This window comes from Nannospalax galili, unplaced genomic scaffold (assembly GCF_000622305.1).
Source record: "Nannospalax galili isolate Female #2095 unplaced genomic scaffold, S.galili_v1.0 scaffold363, whole genome shotgun sequence".
Taxonomy (NCBI): Eukaryota; Metazoa; Chordata; class Mammalia; order Rodentia; family Spalacidae; genus Nannospalax; species Nannospalax galili.
Window position 1 is genome coordinate 824,461 of NW_008351176.1, and position 22,022 is coordinate 846,482.

At 48.8% G+C, this 22,022-nt stretch overlaps 2 protein-coding genes across 4 annotated transcripts in view; one reads left to right on the plus strand and one right to left on the minus strand.

Moving 5' to 3' along the window:
* Mmp28 (matrix metallopeptidase 28) overlaps positions 1-16,721 on the plus strand; it is a 31,495-nt gene extending 14,774 nt beyond the window's left edge. Inside the window, exons 2-9 of one of the 3 annotated variants that reach the window (XM_029553576.1) lie at positions 4,087-4,166; positions 4,275-4,462; positions 8,793-9,017; positions 10,704-10,949; positions 12,209-12,358; positions 12,620-12,787; positions 13,672-14,035; positions 15,269-16,721. In XM_029553576.1, coding sequence (XP_029409436.1) covers positions 4,087-4,166; positions 4,275-4,462; positions 8,793-9,017; positions 10,704-10,949; positions 12,209-12,358; positions 12,620-12,787; positions 13,672-14,035; positions 15,269-15,287 — 1,440 coding nt within the window. In that variant the 3' untranslated portion in view covers positions 15,288-16,721. Of the gene's footprint in view, positions 1-4,086; positions 4,167-4,274; positions 4,463-8,792; positions 9,018-10,703; positions 10,950-12,208; positions 12,359-12,619; positions 12,788-13,671 lie in introns of all 3 variants that reach the window. The other 2 variants (XM_008848124.3, XM_029553577.1) reach the window with 2 other exon arrangements.
* On the minus strand, positions 16,035-16,710 carry CUNH17orf50 (chromosome unknown C17orf50 homolog). Its single transcript, XM_029553578.1, has one exon. The coding sequence runs from the start codon at positions 16,704-16,706 to the stop codon at positions 16,065-16,067; it is 642 nt and encodes a 213-aa protein (XP_029409438.1). The 5' UTR covers positions 16,707-16,710; the 3' UTR covers positions 16,035-16,064.
* Positions 16,722-22,022: the final 5,301 nt, after the last annotated feature.

Genomic DNA, 22,022 nt, shown 5'->3' on the forward strand with positions numbered 1-22,022 from the left:
CAAAATTTTTTAAAATAAATCTATTTTATAATTGTTTTTTATTTTATGCGTATGAGTGTATTGCCTGGATGTAGGTAAGTGCACCCATGTTGTGCAATGCCTATGGAGGACAGTAGAGGCCCAGGTACAGTAGTTACTGACAGTTGTTAGCTGCCATGTAGGTACTGGGATTTGAACCCAGCTCTTCTGCAAGAATAGTCAGTGTTCTTAACCGCTGAGCCATCGCTCCAGCCCCTATTATTATTATTATTTTTTTATGTTTATGCATGTTGTGCCTGCATGTAGGTAAGGTGCACCCATGCCATGCAATACCCACAGAGGACAGAAGAGGCTGTCAGATCCCCTGGAACTGGAGTTACAGACAGTTGTTAGCTGCCATGTGGGTGCTGGGATTCGAACCCGGTTCTTCTGCAAGAACAGTCAGTGTTCTTAACCACTGGGCCATCTCTTCAGCCCTGAATTGCTTTATTTATAATTTATTTCTTGAGACAGTGTCTTGCCAATATGGCCTTGAACTCACTATGTATGCCAGGCTGGTCTTGAACTCAAGACTCTCTTGCCTCAATCACCTGAGTGCTGGGATCACAGGTGTGTGCTCCCAAACCCTGCTCATGTTGCTTTTAGTCCTTGTCAAGATCTGTGGGGTTCGTCTCATTTTCACATTATAGATAAGGAAACTGAGGCTCAAAAATAATGGTAATCTGTCCCCAGTCACCTAGCAGAGTCAGGGTTAAGAACAGATTCTCTATCTCAAGCCCTGTGAGCAATAAATGTTTTTCCTGATTGAGATATTAGAACCCCTTTAATACATTACGCATCTGAAAAATGGGGGAAAAAAACCCAGTAGTGCTAACATACTAATGAACCAGCAGAAAACCAGTAAAACTGACTTGAAAAGTGGTCTGTTGTGTAGAATGAGGGTGTCTTACAGAAAGTGGCTTCATTTTATGAATGTGCCCTATAGTGGAGGTCACTAAAGATGGATGTAAATGTTTTGTTTGGTTTTTTGTTTGTTTGCTTTGTTTTGGTTTGCTTTTTTGTTAGTTTTTTGAGACAGGATCTCATATAGCCCATGCTGGCCTCAAACTTACTATGTAGCTGAGGCTGGCCCTGAACTCTGCTCCTCCTGCCTTAGCCTCCCAAATGCTAGAATTATAAGCATGCTCTACCATGCTGATAAGATGGATGCAAGTGAAATCCACAGAGGAAGCTGGATACAGGAGTCTGCCTGTCTTCTGAGTATCTAGTCTCTTTCTGAGCTGTGTATTCCTTGAGGCAGCAGCTGGGACTGGGATTACTTTGAGTTAATAAAATACAGCACAGAAAAGTGAGACTAAGAGAGCAACGAAGACAGAAAATAGTTAAAAATTAAGCCATCTGAGCAAGGCATGGTGACACAAGCCTTTAATCCCAGCAGAGGCAGAGGCAGAGGTAAGTGGATCTCTGTGAGTTTGAGGCCAGCCTGCTCTACATAATAAGTTCTAAGGCCAGCCAGGGATACTTAGGACCGTGTCTTAAACAAACAAAACAATTAAAATATTGTATGTCAGAATTCAGCAGCTGAAGCGTTGAGGATGTGGCTCAGTTGGTAGAGTGCTGGCCCAGCATGCACAAATCCCTTGGTTCAATCCCAAGCACTACATAAACCAGCCATAGTGGTACATGCCTATAATCCCAACACTCAGGAGGTTGAGGCAGGAGGATCAGAAGTTAAAGGTTTGCTGATTGTAGTGGCTCACGCCTTTAATCCCAGCACTTGGGGGACAGAGGCAGGCCTGAGATTGAGGCTAGCCTGGTCTACATAGAGAGTTCCAGGCCAGCCAGAGCCTGGGGTATTAAGACCCTGTCATGGAGGAAAGAAAAGAGGGAGGGAGAGAGGGGACAAATGAGGGAAGGAGGAAGGGAGAGAGGGAGGGAGGGAAAGGAAAAGAAAAAGAACAAGAATCAAGCAGCTGAGGTGACTTTCATATTCAAGGTGATGTCTATGGGGCTTTATCAGTATACTGGGCAAGCAGGAAGCCAAGTGTGCCAACTCCTCACAGGTTCGAACTGGTGACATGTCAGGATGATGAACTACCCTCTTCTCTCAACTGGCCTCAAGAATGTGGTCACTAGCAGCAGCTCCCAGGCAGGCAATAAAAGGCGCAGCAGCCATTGTCTAGCTCTGTTCATTTCCCCAGAGGAGTTCATGCAGGTCCACAGCTTCACTTCATCTCCCAGCTGGAAGATTCCAGGCTGCTTCCTTGAGTTCTAGGATCTCACAGCCAGGGTCACTTTGACATCCCATCATTCACCCCCACCAGCCTCTATCTCCTCCCTTGGCATCCTCAGAAAAATAAATGGCACCACATTCCAAGCTAAAAACTTAGCAGCCAAGCCAGGTTACTCTCATTCACCACAAGATGAAATACACCTGTGTGGCCTTCCCTGGCGGACAGCTCTGTCTTTGACTTCATCTCAAGCCCTGATTCTTTACACTTACTGTGCTTCCTTCTGTTCCTTAAACAGGTCAACGTCATTCCTACCTCAGGGGGGTTGCACTTGCTGTTTCCTCTGCATGGTATGGATACCCTTTCCCATCTTATTGCATAGGCTGGCTGTGTCTCATTCTTTAGGTCAAATATTGTCTCCTCGGGGGGGTCTTTCCTTGACCCTGTACCGTAAAGATTCTAAGCCTTTTTTTTTTTTTTTTGGTCTGTTTGACACAGGGTCTCCCTATAGCCCCAGCTGTCCTGGAACTCACTATGTAGACCGGGGCTGGCCTCGAACTCACAAAGATCTGCCTGCCTCTGCCTCCCAAGTGCTGGGATTAAAGGTGTGCACCACCACGCCCGGCAAGATTCTAAGTCTTGATCACATCATGGCTTCTGTTTCTCTCCTTTGTTTGTTACCTGTAGTTTTACTGTCTGCCTCTATCCATCAGTATGTAAGCTGCTTCATCTTATCATAGCACCTAGCAAAGAACCTAGTGCATTGTGTGAATTAACAAACGAATGAATTAGGGGCTAGAGAGATGGCTCAAAGGTCAAAAGCACTGACTGCTTTTGCAGAGACCAGGGTTCAATTCCCAGCACCCACACGGTAGCTAACAATTGTCTGTAACTCCAGTTCTAGGGGATTTGATGCCCTCTTCTGACCTCCACAGGCATTGCATGACACGGGTGCATTTATATACATAGAAGCAATATACTCATACAAATAAAATAAAAACAATATCCGGATGTGGCGGTTCATGCCTTTAATGCCAGCACTTAGGAGACAGAGGCAGGTGAATCTGAGGGTTCAAGGCCAGCCTGGTCTACATAGAGAGTTCCAGGCCAGCTGGGTTTACAGGGAAACCCTGTCTCAAAAAGATAATAAATAAATGAATAAATAAAACAATAAATTAAATATTTTAAAAACAAATAGATGAATCAAGAGGAAGTTACATATTTCTAATACAAAATATGCATCTCTGGAAAGTCAGATTTTTATATCAGTTATAAGGTTGATGGTAAGTGTATTTGTTGTCACAGGGCTTTAAATATATTTGCATTTGGGGGAGGATATTATTAAGAAACTAAAATTAGAGGGATAATTTCCAGTCTAGGTATGACAGAGCCAGCACCTGATCAGCTCTTACCCCAGAGTTTGCCAGAGAGCTTAGATGTTTCAAAGCAAATTTAATGAATATGGATGGTGTATATTTGCATAACATGTAACAGCTACTCTGTGTGGAGTCCCTCCTATGTGACAGACACTGTGTTAAGTGCTTTTGTGATTCTCATAAAAAGAGTTAGTACTTAATAGTTGTCTGCTTCATAATTGAGAAACCTGTGGGTTACAGAAATAACTTGAGAACTAGAATTCAGACCCAAGCTAGCCTGCCTCCAGAGCCCATAAGTCTCCAGCGTGCCCTGCTAGACCTCTGACAATGGCAAAAGATGATAAGAAAGGCAAATGATCAGACATATTGAGTGACTTGCTTGAGCCCATCCAGCTTGTCAGTGGTAGCCTTTAGACTTTGATCCCAGTGCTTCTTTTGTTATTTTATGAACCCTCTTGGGGATGCTGCATAATGGAAGAGCTGATGTTCCTCTCCCGCAGGCATTCCTGGAGAAGTATGGATACCTTGATGAGCAGGCTTCCAAAGCTCCCGCTTCCACTCGGTTCAGCAATGCCATCAGGTAGGATGGAGGGATGTGGAGGGCCTGGGGGTGCAGGGTGCAAAGCTCCAACTTTCTCCTACCACCGTCCATCCCCCTGTGGTCGTTTCTCTCAATTCCTCCTGGCAGAGAGTTCCAGTGGGTGTCCCAACTGCCTATCAGTGGCGTGTTGGACCAGGCCACACTGCGTCAGATGACACGTCCCCGCTGTGGGGTGGCAGATACTGACAGCCATGCAACTTGGGCAGAGAGAACCGGTGCCCTGTTTGCTAGACAGCAGGCCAAAATGAGGCGTAAGAAACGCTTTGCAAAGCAAGGTGAGTGCTGTTAAAACCCAACAGGGTTGAGATTCCCCAGTGTCCAAAAGTCCGTGACCAGAAGAGTGGCTGAGCTGGGACTGGACTCTATGAACAGTCTCTCTTCCCTAGGGCAGAGAAAGGGTGGATCTTTTGACTCAAGGACCATAATCATGAATACAAACATTTAGCTCAGAATTGTACCTGCATTGATGAATTTTCATTGTACAGATCAAACCCCCTACCAAGAGCACTTAATTCCTTGATCCACTTTCTGTGCAGGGCAGTTAAACTGTTGCCAATAATTTATCTTTTATTGAAGTTGTTTTCATAAGAATCAATTCTTTTTCATAGTTATTCAACCAAAATGTGATGCATTGATTAGTTTTACTTTCAGAGCACATTTTTTTTTTTCTTTTGAGACTGAATCTCTCACTATGTAACCCTGGCAGGCCTGGAACTCCCTATGTAGACCAGGATGAACTCATAGAGATCCACCTGCCTCTACCTCCTGAGTGCTGAGATCAAAGGTGTGCACCATCACACCCAGCCTTCATAGTACATTTTTAACAGCTTTATTGAGATGAAATTCACGTACCATGCAATTCACCTGTTTAAAGTATCCAATTCAGTGGGTTTTAGTATACTTGAAGTATTGTACAACCATTACCACAAACTAATTCCTACTTCCAGAACATTTCCATTACCCTCCAAAGAAACCTCAGGTCCATTAGTCGTCAGTCCCATGGTCCCTGCTGCAAGCCCTGGTGACCACTAATCTGCTTTCTGTTTAAGCATCTGCCTACACCAAACATTTCATCATAACCACTGTACACTAGTTTGCTGTTGGGATTTTTCCTTTTGGCTCCTTCCTTCTCCTCTGCTCCCTTCCCCCACCTCTATCTTTTTGTTCCAGTGCTGGGGATAGAACCCAGGGCCTTGAGCTCTGCCACTGAGCTGCTGGGCCAGTGCTCCCCCACCTTTCTCCTCCTTCTCTCCTTTCCCCTTCTCTTTCTTCTCCACCTTTCTATCTCCTCTTTTTTCCGCAACCAAATATTTCAGGGTCAAATGGTACCAATCTAAGGTTTATAAATATTTGATTCTTCTGTCAATTTTCTACAAATAAGTTTTATTATGTGTCATTTTAGTATCATGATTGCTTTGATGAAGTCAAATTTTCTTTGGCAACTTTTCAAGATTGCTTACGAAATGAGGCCTTTCGGTCAGGTTTTCGTCATAATTAATTTTACTGTTTTTACATTGGACTATTGCCACTTTTAACTGTGCTGCTTTTTACTGATAGCATTCATTATGAACAAGAACAAAGGCACCAAATTTGTTTTCATTTCTTAGCTAATCTATTAGGAAATCATGGGCAGTTGCAGAGTGGTTGTTTCCAGGCATGTGCTAGTCTACTTCTGCTGCGTCTACATGTGTGTCCACCCTGAGTGCCCTGTTCTGAATGACCATATTCATTCATTCATAGTCATGACCGGGTCCTGGCTCTGGGGTCAAGATGTCCTTGGTGTCAAAATGTCTGCATCCCATCATGTTTCTAGGCAGCAGAGGAGAAGAGTGAAGTAGGCCAGAATACAGTGAAAACCATCCCTGGGTCCCAAGGCCCTAGGTTCAGTTATCAGGTGTGTGACCAGATCATGTCACTTAACTCACAGAAATTCTGCTCCTTCATCCTCCTTCATATAGGAGTCAGACATTCTCAATTGCAAAGGAGGTCCATCTTCAATGATTAGGTGCAAGGGGCCTGTGAGAATGCGGTGGAAGGTGGAGCAGTCCCAGAAACAGCCTTGGCTACTACACATGAGCCTGTACTCTGTGGATGCTTCCTCTGCCTGTTTCACCTTCTCCTGCTGCAGGGCAGCATCTAATGAATCATCCCTGCTGGAGCACCTGACTGCCAGATAAAATGCAGGAGGCCTAGTTAAATCTGAACTTCAGATGAACAACAAATAATTGTATTTATATTTTCTTATTCAAATTTTACTGAGTATCCTGTCCTTGTATTTGCTGAATCTGGCAACCTCATTCCAAGTACTTGCTATGCCTGTCAGACTGATTTTTCATTCCCCTGAACCTTCAGGGTTGGGCAACAAGGAGATGCATGTGGGTTTCAAAAGGAAGGAGAAGGGAATGGATGTTTTCTGAGCCCCCACCACACTTAAAGCAGGTTCACCTTGCTATCCCACTGGCGTCTACAACATTACCATAACTAGGCCTTACCAACCCCCCTGTATGGGAGGGGAACCTGAAGCTCAGAGAGATTCCACCATTTCTGTAATTGTAGAAGTGCAGGTACTAGGATTTCAGCCCTTGTTCTTTGTACAGTTTCAGTTACCTACTAGGTGTTAGGACTTTATGGTTCTTCCCAGACCAAACTTCTAGCTCTTCTGTCCCTTCCCTCTCTAGCTCCTTTCCTTCCTTCTTCCCTTTGGGACTTTGAAGCAAGGGCATGGAGATCAGTGCCAGGTACTACTGAGGTCTGTGGTTACTATGAAGAGCAGCCCTGTCTAGGCAGGAATTGGGGATATGGCCTAAAAGGAGAGCCAAGATGGAGGACGGGGAGAGGACTAAGACTGCCCCTCCCCCCACACAGAGGCAGTTCCTTCCTTCCTGGCAGGCACAACAGGGACTCCAGACCCTGTCCCTCTGAAGGAAAACAGTCATTATTTTTTTTCAATTCCTGTTTCTATATACCCTCTCTACCCTTCCCCCAAGCGCTTGCTTGGATTTTTTTCTTGAGCCATGTCCCTTTCACTGGCTCCCTAAAATGAATTACCCACCCTCCCTCTTTCCTGCCTATGGAGTGACATGTCCTAACTGCAGAAGGAGCCATCTCACACCATTTCCCAGAGGACTAAAGGTCTGTAGGGGAAAGAAGAGTCTGAGAGTCAGCCACCCACAGCAGGGCGTGGTCTGTGCCCAGTGAAGACTTACAGGAGTAGCAGAATGTTCTCAGTACAGAATGGCCCATCGTCATCAAGCATCAGTAGACCATAGGCTTTGCCTGGGCCTTCCCTGTCCCCCCTCCCTTCCTCAAATAATTCTCTTTTCACTCCCTGAGGGCTGGTTACTGGCTGAGAGGCTGTGGTTGGGTGACCGCCAGGCCAAACATGCCCAAGGAGGTTCATTGCCTTGAATGGAGTGGGGATGATGGGATAGGAAAGGGGACACACCCCACCCCCACTTCCATGGATGGGAAGAGCCAGAGAGCTTAGCTCCTCTGCTCCCTATGACCCTCCCTTTCATCTGGGGAATCTCAGCCCTTGCCAAGTCTGTTTTGACCCAATCAAGTGATGTTCAGGCAGATTTACAGGCCTGGCATCTTAGCAAAGGGGCTTGCTTATCTGTGTGATACCATAGAAGGAACACTGAACCCAATTTCTCTCTCATTCTGCAGCTGTGTACAGACCCTTTCCCCTGGGTCACAGTTAACCTCTGACTCAGGGCCTAGAGGTCCTGCCTGCAAGCTACAAGCCTTTCAGAATCTTTCTGCAGGGCTCAGAAATAGTCCCCAAGAAACTCACAAATCAGACTTTCTAGTTACCCTGCTCCTGGGTGTACAGAAAACCACAGATGGATCCAATTCAATGACTGGGGGCTAGGGCAGAGGCTGGAATCCCAGCCCTCTGGGAGGGACTGAGGTTTAAGGCAAAGGCAAAGAAACTAAGAAGAGATGGAAAACTTTTCCTGGGTCTGTGACAAAACACACCCTTTGTTCTTATTTGTCTTCACCTCAGAACTTTCCAGAGTCCCCGAGGAAGTGGAGAGGAAGTCAAGAGGGCAGGAAAGGATCTTGGTTAGATGGGTCTTATGGTTGCGGGCCAGCCATAGGCCCTAGGCTATGACCAGTGCAGAGTGGAGTCTCTGGGAGTGTCAGGAGACTGTGAGGATGGAGGGAATGCCTGGGGCAGGCACAGTGGCCTCAGTGGCCGCACTGCTTCTTCATCCAGACACTGAGGCTGGGCCTTGGGTTTGCTTTTTCAGGCCATCCCAGGCTGTGAGGAAGAAAGAACAAGACCCGCTCAGATCTCAGGTTTAGACCGATCCTTCAAGTGGGGGGCTTTTCCTGGGTAGATGCTATCTTTGTCATCAGATAGAACCTCCCTGGCCAAACCACTAGACTGAGGACTCTTTGGAGCAAGAGTAGTCCAGAGTGAGGGCTCCCTTCAACAGAGACTCTCTCATGTCAAATGGGGAAGCTGCCCAACGCAAGGGCTGTGTCTCCCCTACCAGGCTAGGGGCTCCCCAGGACAGGGCCTACCCCACATCATACAGATCCTGTGGGAACCAGCCGAACAGCAGGCAGGACTGACATGGCCTTCCTTGGTGGCAGGTAACAAGTGGTACAAGCAGCACCTCTCCTACCGCCTGGTGAACTGGCCTGAGCACCTGCCTGAGTCAGCTGTTCGAGGGGCCGTGCGTGCTGCCTTCCAGTTGTGGAGCAATGTTTCAGGACTGGAGTTCTGGGAGGCCCCAGCCACAAGCCCTGCGGACATCCGCCTCACCTTCTTCCAAGGAGACCACAATGATGGACTGGGCAATGCCTTTGATGGCCCAGGTGCTGCCATAAAGCCTCTCTCCACAGGGCAGGAAGGACACCTGCCAGGAGAGAGACTAGGAGACTGGGCTATTTGTGTGCCTCCTCTCCTAGTTAGGGAAGGAAACCTGACCTTCAGGATGGGAACTTCAGCCCTGGGTGGCTTGGGAACTTGGGCGCCTAACTCCCTTGCACAGTCATCCTTTCCAGTAAGCCCACCTACAACAAAGCCCTTACCAGACCCTGCTGCCAGGACTCAGGTTGGAGCTGAAAGAAACTCAGGCCTTGTCAGCACACACATGGAGCACAGCCATGGGTTTGCATGTAGCTTGTGTTCCCCATGTCACATATGTGATATATTCATTTCTGTATCCAGACAGAGACCAGTACTGTGACAGCACTGGGCTGGACATCAGAACTTTGGCAGTTCTCCTCAGGCTACAGTTCCTCAGGCAGCTCTTCTGACCTCCGTGGGCATTGCACAACACAGATGCACTTACACAAGTGCAGGCAATACATTCATACACATAATAAAAATAATAAATAAGCTGGGCGTGGTGACGCACACCTTTAATCCCAGCACTCGGGAGGCAGAGGCAGGCAGATCTCTGTGAGTTCAAGGCGAACCTGGTCTCCATAGCGAATCCAGGCCCACTAGGGCTACAGGGAGACCCTGTCTCAAAAAGACCAAAAAAAAAGTTAAAAAAAATAATAATAAAATATTTTTAAAGGGGCTGGAGAGATGACTTAGAGGTTAAGAACATTGGCTGTTCTTGCAGAAGAGACGGGTTCGAATCCCAGCACCCACATGACAGCTAACAACTGTCCATAACTCCAGTTCCAGGGGATCCTATGCCCACTTCTGGTCTCTGTAGGCATTGTGTGACATGGGTGCACTTACACACATGCAGGCAATATACTCATACACACAAAATAAATAAAATATTTAAAAAAATTTTTTTTGTCTTTTTAAGACAGGGTCTCCCTGCAGCCCCAGCTAGCCTGGAACTCACTATGTAGACCAGGCTGGCCTCAAACTCACAGAGATTCGCTTGCCTTTGCCTCCCGAGTGCTGGTATTAAAGGCATGTGTCATCACGCCTGGCTTAAAAAAATATTTAAAAAGATTTTCTTAAAGAAAATGTGCATACCCATAGAAGTGCACTGTGGTCAGTGTACAGACTCCTGAACATAACACAAAATACACCCGGTCAGGAAACTACAGCCCTATCATCCTGGTACCCAGGGGTAACCACTATTCCTATCCCCTGATCCTTTTGGAAATATTAATAGTTCTTATGTAGCACATATGTGTGAGGCATTGTTCTAAAAATCAGGTCTGATACACATGCTTCACCACACACACTTGGAGGAAGAAGCTCATGTCACCATTCCATTTTCAGGTTAGAGACGCTAAGACACTAGGAGGTTAAGCTGCCTGCCAAGGTCACAGCTCACAAATGGTAAAACTAGTTTTGGAGCCCAAGAAGTTTGGCCCCATGCTGGATCTATAGCATACTCCCTCTTGAGTCCAGTGCTCAGTCATCTGCTCACCTGCCCACACTCCTGCATCAGACTCGACTATGAAGGAAATTAGATGACAACCCCCTACACACACACCCCTCCCCCACCCAGCAGCTTTTGCCTGGGGAGGGCGGTGCCTGCGGGCGGGTGTAGCTGCTGGCCCTGACCTCCGTACCGCCTGCAGGGGGCGCCCTGGCGCACGCTTTCCTGCCCCGCCGGGGCGAAGCGCATTTCGACCTAGAGGAGCGTTGGTCCCTGAGCCGACGGCGTGGACGCAACCTGTTCGTGGTGCTGGCGCACGAGATCGGCCACACCCTCGGCCTCACGCACTCGCCTGCTCCGAGAGCGCTCATGGCGCCCTACTACAAGAGGCTGGGCCGCGACGCCTTGCTTAGCTGGGACGACGTGCTGGCGGTGCAGAGCCTGTATGGTGAGCCCCAAGCCCGCGACTGGAGCACCCCTTGACCCACGGACCCCAGTCCTCCTCTAACTCCTCACATAGATCCCCTGTCCCGGATGCAAGGATCTCGCCTCTTCGCCTTCGGTCCTTCCTATAGCCCCAGGCTCCCTTGAAATCTGAAAATCCTCAGGCTCTGCTTTTCCCCAGTCAGTGGTTCACAATTCTCCATCACCCCAAGCAACTCCGATCCCCACCATTTCCCTTGTGGTCCAGTTCCCTAATTTGTGCCAAACCCAGGCCTTCGCAGCTCTTCTCAAAGTATATACGTACCCCATAATCCAGACCCAAATAGTTCACCTGTTCGCCACCCAGACCGCCAAACCCTCACCCCTACTACCTCCAGCTCCACTTGTTCTCCACCAGCTTCTCCATACCATGACTCTGATCCTGCATCCCCAGCTTGAACCTCCACAGGATCATTGTCCCAAGGGAGGCTAGGCCAAGTTAGGCGGCCAGTGGCCCCCACCCCCCACCCCGGCCAGGCCTTCTCTATGTGTGGGGGCTGCCTTCATCAAGGTCTCAGGGCCCGGGACGTGGGCTCAAGTCACCTTGATCCTGATCAGCAGCTGCTCTCGGATAAAAGGGTTTCTTCCTCAGAGAGCCCTCGGCTTCCCCGTCTATGGAAAGAGATCTTTGAAGCCTTGTTTTCCCCACAGACGTGTTGAGCTAGGGAGTCTGATGCTTTGTAGCTATTGCTTAAACATCTACCACAAGCCAGGCACTGTAACCACAGGACCTAACATGGTCTTGTCTACAGATCAGGAGAATGGGCTTTAGAGAGGCTAGATAATTTGCCCAAGATCACACAGCTAGGAAATTGCAGATTAGGATTTAAAAGCAAGTGGCCAATTTTAAGCTTCTTGGAATGCCTTACTCCCCTCATTAGTGAAGGATAGTTATGCAATTATTAGAATTTCTGTACTGATCACAGTCTGGAGCCCTGAACCTATCTGCATGTCACCCGTGTTGCTCTGGTACCCTTCCTTCCTAACTTCAAGCCCTTTGCTCGGTATGCCATTCCAAGGCTGTCTCAGTAGGTGCTTCTTTCCTAGGCTGTTGGCTGCATTTAGTGCTCTCTTGGATAATACCAACAACCAGAACTACTCTTACCCTTCTCCAGTCCTTCCCCAACCTTCACGGGCGATCAACATGGGATGTGCAGAGGAGGGCGTCTTGAGCCTTCTATATGCCCCCACCCGTGTCTGCTCTTTTTCTTCTTTGGCCATAAGGGAAGCCCCTGGGACGATCAGTGGCTGCTCAGCTCCCAGGAAAACTATTCACTGACTTTGAGGCCTGGAACCCCCACAACTCCCAGAGCAGACGCCCTGAAACCAAGGGTCCTAAATACTGCCACTCTTCCTTTGATGCCATCACCATGGGTAAGATGATCCCACCCACCCATGCCTGGCTTCTTTCTTCTCTACCCCACATCTCCAGGGGTCTCCAAAGCTGTAGAACAAAGTGTGGTGTCAAAATCCCAAACCACATACTTTCCTCAGGCTAAGCAAAGACCTCTGCTTCCCTCTGCCCACCTTGCATGCCCTACCCTCCTCCTGTCTGGGAAACGGGATCTAGGGCAGCACCTTCACTGAAAGGCAGCAGGTCAATGGTCTTTCCTCAAATCTCTTGTCTCCTGGCAGATGGGCAATCGAGACTGTACATCTTCAAAGGGAGCCAGTTCTGGGAGGTGACAGCTGATGGCAATGTTTCAGAGCCCCACCCAATACAGAAAAGGTGGGCAGGGCTGCCCCCCAACATTGAGGCTGCTGCAGTGTCACTGGAAGATGGAGATTTCTACTTCTTCAAAGGTATCAGCTCTGAGACAGCGAGGTTAGATATAGAAGAGGGAGGTGTCCTACCCAAGTCCAAAAGAGGGGAGGGCCTCAGACAGCATATCTGGGTACAGTCTACTCCAATTGAACCCATGGCCCAGGGAAGACTGCCAGAAGATTCCTTTCAGGGATGGAGTTGGGAGCAGCAGGTGTCCCAGTGTCCCAGTGAGCATTTCAGAGAAGGTTCTCGGGGGAAACCAAGGATTGCTGTTGAGTCTGCAGTTCAGCAGAAAGACCAGGGATTGTCTGCTATGGAATCCTGGCCATGTGAGGTTGAGATATCACTTAACTTTTGGAGCTTGCATTTCTTGAATGGGGAAAATAATACTCAGGTTTGATGAGAAAGGAGGATAAAGGACAAAAATGACCAGCATGTACAGCACATTATAGGATACATGGTAATACTGTGGTGAAAAGCATCCATTCCCTCATCCAGTACTGAGTACCTTGTATATCCCAGACATAGTGTGTTGTGTGTGGGGGGATTGAGGATACAGCAGTGAACAAAGCAAACATCCTTGCTCTCGCAGAATTATTAGTAGTCATGATAGTGAAGACCATTTTAAGTCTTCTCAGTCTTCCATCCCTCGCCCAGGGAGGGACCCTGCCCTCCCTCCATTGCCAACATCTTCCCTTCCCCTCCCCAGTCTGGGGTAGATAGGGTCAGCATTGTCTACCCTCTGCTGGCACCTACTAGGAGTCTAGAGCATAACAGGTTCCTCCTATGATGCATAACTAATTCATAGAGTACTTCACTTTGGCTCTACTACTAACTGGAAGTAGGGGTCAGGGCAGAGGTGGGGTGGAGAGCTAATGAGAGAGAGCCTCCAGCTCACCCTGGCTCTCTCAATGCCCTACAGGTAGTCGATGTTGGAGGTTCTGGGGCAACAAGCCAGTGTGGGGGTTCTCACAGCTATGCAGGGCAGGTGGCCTGCCAAGACACCCGGATGCTGCTCTTTTCTTCCCCCCTCTGCGCCACCTTGTCCTCTTCAAAGGTGCCCGTTACTATGTGCTGGCGCGAAGTGGGTTGCAAGTGGAACCCTACTACCCCCGAAGTCTTCGGGACTGGGCCGGCGTCCCTGAGGAGGTCAGTGGCGCCCTGCCAAGGCCGGATGGCTCCATCATCTTCTTTAGAGATGACCACTATTGGCGCCTGGATCAAACCAAACTTCGGGTGACCAGCTCGGGCCGCTGGGCCACCGAACTGCCCTGGATGGGCTGTTGGTATGCCAACTCAGGGGGTGCTCTGTTCTGAAGTCTCCCTATCACAGAATGAAGCGCCGATGCCCCTGCCTGAGGCAGTGGAGCCTGTCTAGGAATCCCCTGAACCTCCCTGCAGGAATACCTGTGGAGTACAAACCCCTGCAGGAAATGTTTGTATATGTTCCCTGGAGAACATGGCACACAGGCTCTGTGCTGTTCTCACAACATGGAAGTGAGGGCTAGGATCACTCCAAGGAGAAGCACGGCCCTTTCTCCCAAGGACCTCTTCTTCCCAAGCCTTGGGGGCTCGCAGTTCTACTGAAGGTGCGTGCCCTCAGGTAGGCCATAGTGCTGGGATCTCAGGGAGGATTCAGAACTCAACAGAGAGGCTGGGGGCTGTTTTGCAAGACTGTCCCATCTCCGCAGGGCTTTTGGCTCAGTTCTTGGGAAATCGTGTTTTATTTCATCAGAGGCTTCACCTGTCCTCCCCCAGGAAGTTTGGATGAGGTGAAGGCCTAAGGGTCTCCAATGCAGGGGCCTTTTGCCCTGTCAGGTTGAAGAGCAGAAGGAAGGCTGATATAGGCCTCCTGGACCTGGGGTAGTAATAAAGAGGCACACCAGCTGGTCAGCCTAGAGGTGGCAGCAGCCTCCCTAGGACAGGTTCTCCACTCTTCACAGTGAAAGCACCCTGGGTGCTAGGGACACAGGGACTATGTTCATATATGCAACCCAGGGACAGCCAGCTGTGTATGGTTGTCATGGGGGAGAAGGGCACCTCTCTTCAAAAAGCAAAATATCCTCATCCCCTTTGCCTCTCAGATGGAGAGCCCTTGGGCAGTGGGGAGATGGCAGAGGATCTCTAGGGATCTGCCTGATGCTGGGGATACAGCCTCCACAGTGCTTTGCAGGTTGGATAGGCCTGGCTGCTCACAATGGCCCCATTCTCCAGGCCACACACACACAGCAGCAGCAGCATTCCATAACTCCAGCTGTCTGGCCAAGAATAGCTGGGATTCCTGGAGAAGGAACCAGCTCCCCAGCCTCCACCTTCTCCCTCAGCTGGTCTCAGTATTAATGTTAGCATCTGGATCTCTAGCCCTCCCTACCACCCACCTCAGTCTGCCAGTTCCTCTGCACATATAGTGACCAACATGAGCCAGCTCCAAGGGAGGGGAAGAACGATCTGGCAGGGGAGCGGCCCTCAGTTCCTCAGAGACATTGCTGGCCCTTTGCCCTCCTTTCTTCTCTGTACAGTGGACAGAATGGCCTTTGACTGTCTTTGGATGCAAGTGCTTTGTGCTGCCCTATCCTAAGAAGGCCGCCGAGGAGGCCTCGCTGCCCACCCCTTGCTCTCTAGCTTGTACCCAGGGGAGAAGAAGGAGGCTCCCATCTTTGTGACTCCACCCCACCTCCTGGCACTGACTCTGATTAGAGACTTTATTGAGTGGTAAGAGAGAAAGGGGCAGCTTCTTAGCGAGCAAAAGAAACCTCGAGGCTATTTTCTATAGGAGTTGCCTCTGCTTGCCTGGTGGGAAAGACCTGAAAGAGATGCAAGTGAGGCTGTGTCGAGGCATGGGTCAGGAGTGCGGTAGGTGCTGGGTACTGTGTGGGGCGGAGCTCTGCAAGCACTCTGGGAGTAGTGCGACTCTAGTCTCTGTGGGTTGTGCTCGAACTTCCGCCACAGCTGGAACAGGGCAATGTCTCACCGGAGGGAAGCTCTAAGGGTGAGAGGCTTTTGGAGCCAGGCAACCATGCAGGACGCAAAGGCTGGGAGTGGGTACGCTCAGAGCCCCCCGGAGGCCTCCTCCTTACCCAGATCAGGATGCTCCAGGACACAGTGCTCCACGTAGGTCGGATGGCTGTGCAGGCTCTTGCATTTCTTGCAAAAAAGGATCTCGCAACGCGCACAGCCTCCGCGGCGCGGTGGCCGCCGCCGCGTCTCCAACACGCACGGCTCCTCCGGGGCGCTCCGCTTCCTGCGGACGGGGGACCCGAGCGCTCAGGGTCCTGGTGACCCTCCTCCCTAGCAGCCCGCACCCGATCGCGCGCCTCACCTGTCGGCGGGAGTCGCCAGGCCACCCAGCAGCGCAAACGGGCTGAGCCAGCCCCAGAAGCCGCTGTCCGCGCGCCGCAGCAGCGCCACCTGCTGGGTGCTGGACTCCTGGCGCAGCGGACTGTAGGACACCGAGCGCCCCGAGCGCTCCTCGCGGTCTGCTGCCTCCGTCCGGCTCTCGCTCTCTGCCACCGACCTCTCCTCTTCCTCCTCCTCCTCCTCTTCCTCCTTCTCCGACGCCTCCTTCGCTTCCTCCGACCCCTCCTCCTCGGCTCTGGGCTCCTCCACGTCCTTCCTCCACAAGGGGGTCTTCACGCCTGAGGGAGGGGAGGAGGTCAGTGCCCCGCTGCCCCGGCAGCTGCAGGTGCCTAAAGGGATGCGCAGGACAGCCGCACAGAGTACTGCAGATCCCCGCCAAAGGGCTGCTGCGGATTGTCGGTACTCCAGCACTTCTCGTGCTAGGAATTCCGAGCACGTCACCCCGCTTCCATCAAGCTGCGTTTCCCTAGTCTCTATGAAGTGAGGGAAAACAGTACCTACCTCAAGGGTGGTTGTGAGGCTGACTCCAGACAGCGTCTGTGTACAGTGCACAGGAGGGAGGAGGGCTATCTGATCTCTGTGTAGACCGTTAATAAACATCGATTGCCATTTCAACAGGTGGTTGCTTATGTTTTGTTTTCTAATTAAGAAAGATTTCCTGGGGCTGAGAGATGGCTCAGCAGTTAAGAACACTGGCTTTTCTTGCAGAAGACCCGGGTTCTAATCCCAGTACCCACATGGCCGCTAACAACTGTCTGTAACTCCAGTCCCAGGGGATCTAACGGCCTCTTCTGTCCTCCGTGGGCATTACAGGACACGGATGCACTTACATGCAGACAATACATGCATACACATAAAATAATAATAATATTAATAATAATAAAGATTTCTTTCCTCTTGACTAGAAGCCCAGCATCAGGGTGGATAGGCAGGTGGGCATAGAGTTGTCAGTATGATTAGAAAAGGCTCCCCCTTGGGCGGACTAAACCGAAAAAGGTCCTTCTGCATAAGCCACCAGTTAGGAAAAAACTGCCATCGGAGTGGACCAGTTATGAAAAGGTGCCTCTTCCTCCCAGGCTTGGCCAATTGCAAGTGGATTTCAGTTACCACTGCCCCTTTTTGCTGGAGCCCTTACTCAGCACACAGATGCCACGACTTCAAGCAGTATCCATGGGCTGACAGCATGGTCCTGGGCTGAGTGGAAACTAAGCAGGTCTCCTTTGGAAATCGTCCATCACTCCCTCAAGCAGACATTCACCTAGCACCTAGGCAGCCCCCTCTGGACAGCTAGATTTAAAATGCAAAGAAGGGGAGGGGGCTTTGGGGTTTGCACTGGAAAGATCAAGGATGATTTCTGTAGACCCCCATCCATGTGTTCACCAGGCTGGGGACTAAGCAGAATGATACCGTTACATGGCTTGTATGTGTTGGACACTGTGATGGTTAATTCTGTCAACTTGACAGGATCTAGAAGCTCCTAGGAGATAAATCTCTGGGAGTGTGTGTGGGGGAGTTTCTAGATTGGTTTAACTGAGGTGGGAAGACCTACCCTGAATGTGGGTGACACCATCCCATGGGCTGCGGTCCTGGACTGAATGAAAAGGAGAAATTGAGGTGAGCACCTGCATTCATCTCTCTGCTTCCTGACTGCAGATGCAATGTGAGCAGCTGCCTCACACTCCTGCTGCCACTTTCCCCACCATGATGGATTGCACCCTCAAACTGTGAGCCAGAATAAACCTTTCCTTCCTTAAGTTGCTTATGTTAGATATTTTTTCACAGTCTGAGAAAAGCAGCTAATATGGGCTCCAAGAACATGAGTCCGTATGTTCAACTCTCTTCATACATGGTGTCCCTTCATCTTCACACCTGTTCCATAGGCAAAGGTATGGGACGTGGAGGCATCTCTGAATGTGACCAAAAATATTGGAAACAGCCAGGTGTGGTGATGCATGCCTTTAATCCCAGCACTCAGAGGCAGAGGCAGGCAGATCTCTGGGAATTTGAGGCTAGTAAGTTCCAGGCCAGCTTGGGCTACAGGGAGACTCTGTCTGAAAAATACCAAAAAGAAGAAAAGAAGAAAAGAAGAAAAGAAGAAGGAGGAGGAGGAGGAGGAGGAGGAGGAAAATATTGGAAACCTGGGGGCTGGAGAAATGACTCAGCAGTTAAGAGCACTGGCTGCTCTTGCAGAGGACAGGGGTTTGGTTCCCAACACCCACATAGCTGCTAACAACTGTCCTTAACTCCAGTTCCAGGGGACCTGACACTCTCTTCTGACCTCCATGGACATTGCACAACATGGGTGCACTTAAATACATGCAGACAATATACTCATACACATAAAAAATAAAAATAATGAAATATTTTTAAATATATATTAGAAACCTTTATAGAGAAGTTGGTTCAAAAGTTCCTCCAATTCTTGGTATTGCTGCAGGTAGAGACTCAGGGTTCACTACACTTTTATTTAAGAAAAAATGAAGGAGACTCTGGTTGCCAAAGGCCAGGCCTAAAACACAGCTAAAAAAGCGTCCTGGGGACATTTTGGGAAGATAGGAGATAGGGAATGGGTTTGGAAAATGAGGTCATGATTTGGAGCTGTTTATCTGTCAGTGATGGGAAGACATGAGCATTCTCATGGAAAGACCTGCTCAGGCTTGTGTTGTAGAACATTCCCTCCAACAGAACTGAGAGGACCTACATAAGAATCATTACAAGCTGGATAGTGGCTCATGCCAGTAATCTCAGCACTGGAGAGGCTGAGGCAAGAGGATTGCTGAGAGTTCCAGGCCAGCAGTTTGTGCTACATAGTTAGCTCAAGGTCAGCCTGGGCTACAATCTGAGTTCCTGTCTCAAACCCCCATCCCTAAAAAGGTCATTATATCCAGGCCAGAGAAGACACAGATTTGAACAAGAAAAAGTGAAGATAAGGGAAAAGATGATGTCAAGAATATTCAGGAAGGAGAAAGTAGAGGGCTTGCAGCTACATGGATGAATAACTGAGAAACGGCTTGATTTTTCTAGGATCTTTGTCCAAGCTGGGTCAGGAGGTCCTGTCTTAATCCCCATCCTTCCTCAAACCCCACTCACTGTGCTTATCCATTCTTCCCCAGCATGTGCTCTGTCAGTCCTTCTGGTCAGGAATTGGGATGTGAGGGATGCCCAGCACCCATAGAACTCCACATGGTCACTAGGGCCTCTGTTGGAATATAGGGGGCAGGGCCAGAACCTCAGCTGTTCACAAGACTCTGCTCAGGGACATCTGTCTTTTCCAGAACCTCCAGAAAGACTTAAAACTATGTGCCCCTACTTTGCTCCAAGGAAGTTTCCAGTAGAGTAGAAAGTGACTTTGGCCCTGGTAGACTGAGTTTGAATCCCATCTCTACCACATAAATACAAAAGCTATCTGACCTTTTTAAAAAATATTTTATCATTTTTGTTTTATGTGTATGTGTGTATTGCCTGCATGTAGGTAGGTGCACCCGTGTTGTGCAATGCCCGAGGAGGACAAAAGAGGCCGTCAGATCCCCTGGAACTGGAGTTGTTAACTGCCATGTGGGTGCTGGGATTCAAACCTGGGTCTTCTGCAAGAACAACCAGTTTTCATAACTGCTGAGCCACCTCTCCAGCCCCATCTTTTTTAAAAAAATATTTTCTTTATTATTTTTATGTGTATGAGTGTATTGCCTGCGTGTATGTAAGTGTACCCGTGTCGTGCAATGCCATGCACGGGTCAGAGAGAGCTTCGGATTCCCCTGGAACGGGAGTTAAGGACGGTTGGTAGCCACCATGTGGGTGCTGGGAATTGAACCTGGGTCCTCTGCAAGAGCAGTCAGTGCTCTTAACTGCTGAGCAGTCTCTCCAGCCCCACAAACATGTTTCTTAATCAAATGACTGAAGGCCAGCTGCCTTTGTTTCTGTGATGAAGCTGCACTAAAGTCACCTGGCAGCTGGCCCTGACAGGTGGATTGAAAGAGCATGTGGCCCCTAGAGGGAGACCAGGAAAGTGATTCAGAGCAAGACCACTCTCCTTGGTCTTAGTCGCCAGCAACAGAAAACAGACCTGGCTAAATCAAATAGAAAAGGAATTTTCTGGAAGGATATTGGATAGCTCACAAAACCACCAAACAGTTGGGATGAAGATTTGGGACCCAGTCTCATAACTAAACTTCTACCACAGAACACAAATTGTGAAGCATTGCACCCCTGACCCTTGCACCTACTGCTCCAAAACCAGATGTGGATGTTAGCACAACTTCCCTAAGAAGGAATTGTTCACTGTGTCATGGCCCATGTGGGTGATTCTGATTGATTCCAACGAAAGTCACATGCTCATGACCTAACCAAAAGAGATAGGCCTTGTCAAGCACCCAAAGACGGAACCAGGCTTCTTCTGGGTGTAGAACTTGCCATAAAAGCAGGTGGGCTCAGAATCTAGGCTGTAAAATACATAAAGCTCCCCAGGGAGGTCTGCACAATGGAGAACAGAAACTTTATTCACTGGACTTCTGGTTTCCAAAGTCATATTTGGCTAAAACTGACAACAGACTAACCTATACTAACTTTAAAAAAATCAAAAGGTGGCCAGGTGTGGTGGCACACGCCTTTAATCCCAGCACTTGGGAGGCAGAGGCAGGCGGATCTCTGTGAGTTCGAGGCCAGCCTGGTCTACATAGTGAGTTCCAGGTCAAAAGGTAAGCTAGGCATGGTGGCACAGACCTTTAATTCCAGCACTCAGGAGGCAGAGGGAGGCGGATCTCTGTGAGATTGAGGCCAGCCTTGTCTACACAGCAAGTCAGGGCAATCTGGGGCTACAAGGAGACCCTGTCTCAAAAAACCTAAGATTAAAAAAAAGAAACAAAAATAAAATAATAAATGTATCCTCTCTCTGTCACAGATGGAGATCTGTTTCCTTCTCCCCATTCCCTCTTATTAGCATATTCTCTGACCTAGGAAAAATGTGAACGTGGGGGCTGGAGAGTTGGCTCAGCAGTTAAGAGCACTGGTTGCTCTTGTGAAAGACCCAAGTTCGAATCTCAGCATCCACACATTGGCTAACAATAGTCCATAACTTCAATTCCAGGGAATCCATGCCCTCTTCTGACCTCCATGAGCATTGCATGACTTGGGTGCACTTATATACATGCAGGCAATATACTCAAGCACATAATAAAATTTTAAAAAAGAAAAAAAAATGGGAACATGGAATTTCTCCATCTCTTTCTCAAAACCCAGCTCATATTTTATTTACATCATTAAGTCTTCCAAATGGCACGCAAATCTACCCAACTTCCTTTCAGAACTAATTAGATACCTTTTACAGTTCTCTGCTGTTTAATGTGTAGATTTAAATCTCTAGGGTTAGTCAACTAGATGGCTCAGTGGGTAAGAGCACTTGTAACCAAGGCTGAGGACCTGAGTTTAGTCCCCAAGGCCCACAAGACAGAAGGGGAGAACTGACTCCTGAAAGTTGTCCTTTGACCTCTACCTACACACTATGGTGTGCACACATGCGTGTATACACACACACACACACAAATAAATACATGTTTTAAAAACTCCCTAGGATTAGGGGTTAGGGGTTAGGGGTTAGGGGTGTAGCTCAGTGGTCAAGCACTTGCCTGGCATGTATGAGACTCTGGATTTAACTCCCATAATAATAATTCCTGTCCTATCTAATATGGTCTGAAAGTAGAGATTGTATTTAACGGAAAAAGACATTTTTTATTTTATTTTATTTTTGGTCTTTTTTATTATTTTTTTTTATTTTATGTGTATGTATGTATTGCCTGCATGTAGGTAAGTGCACCTGTGTTGTGCAATGCCCACAGAAGACAGAAGAGGCTGTCAGATCCCCTGGAACTAGAGATATGGACAGTTGTTAGCTGCCATGTGGGTGCTGGGATTCGAACCTGG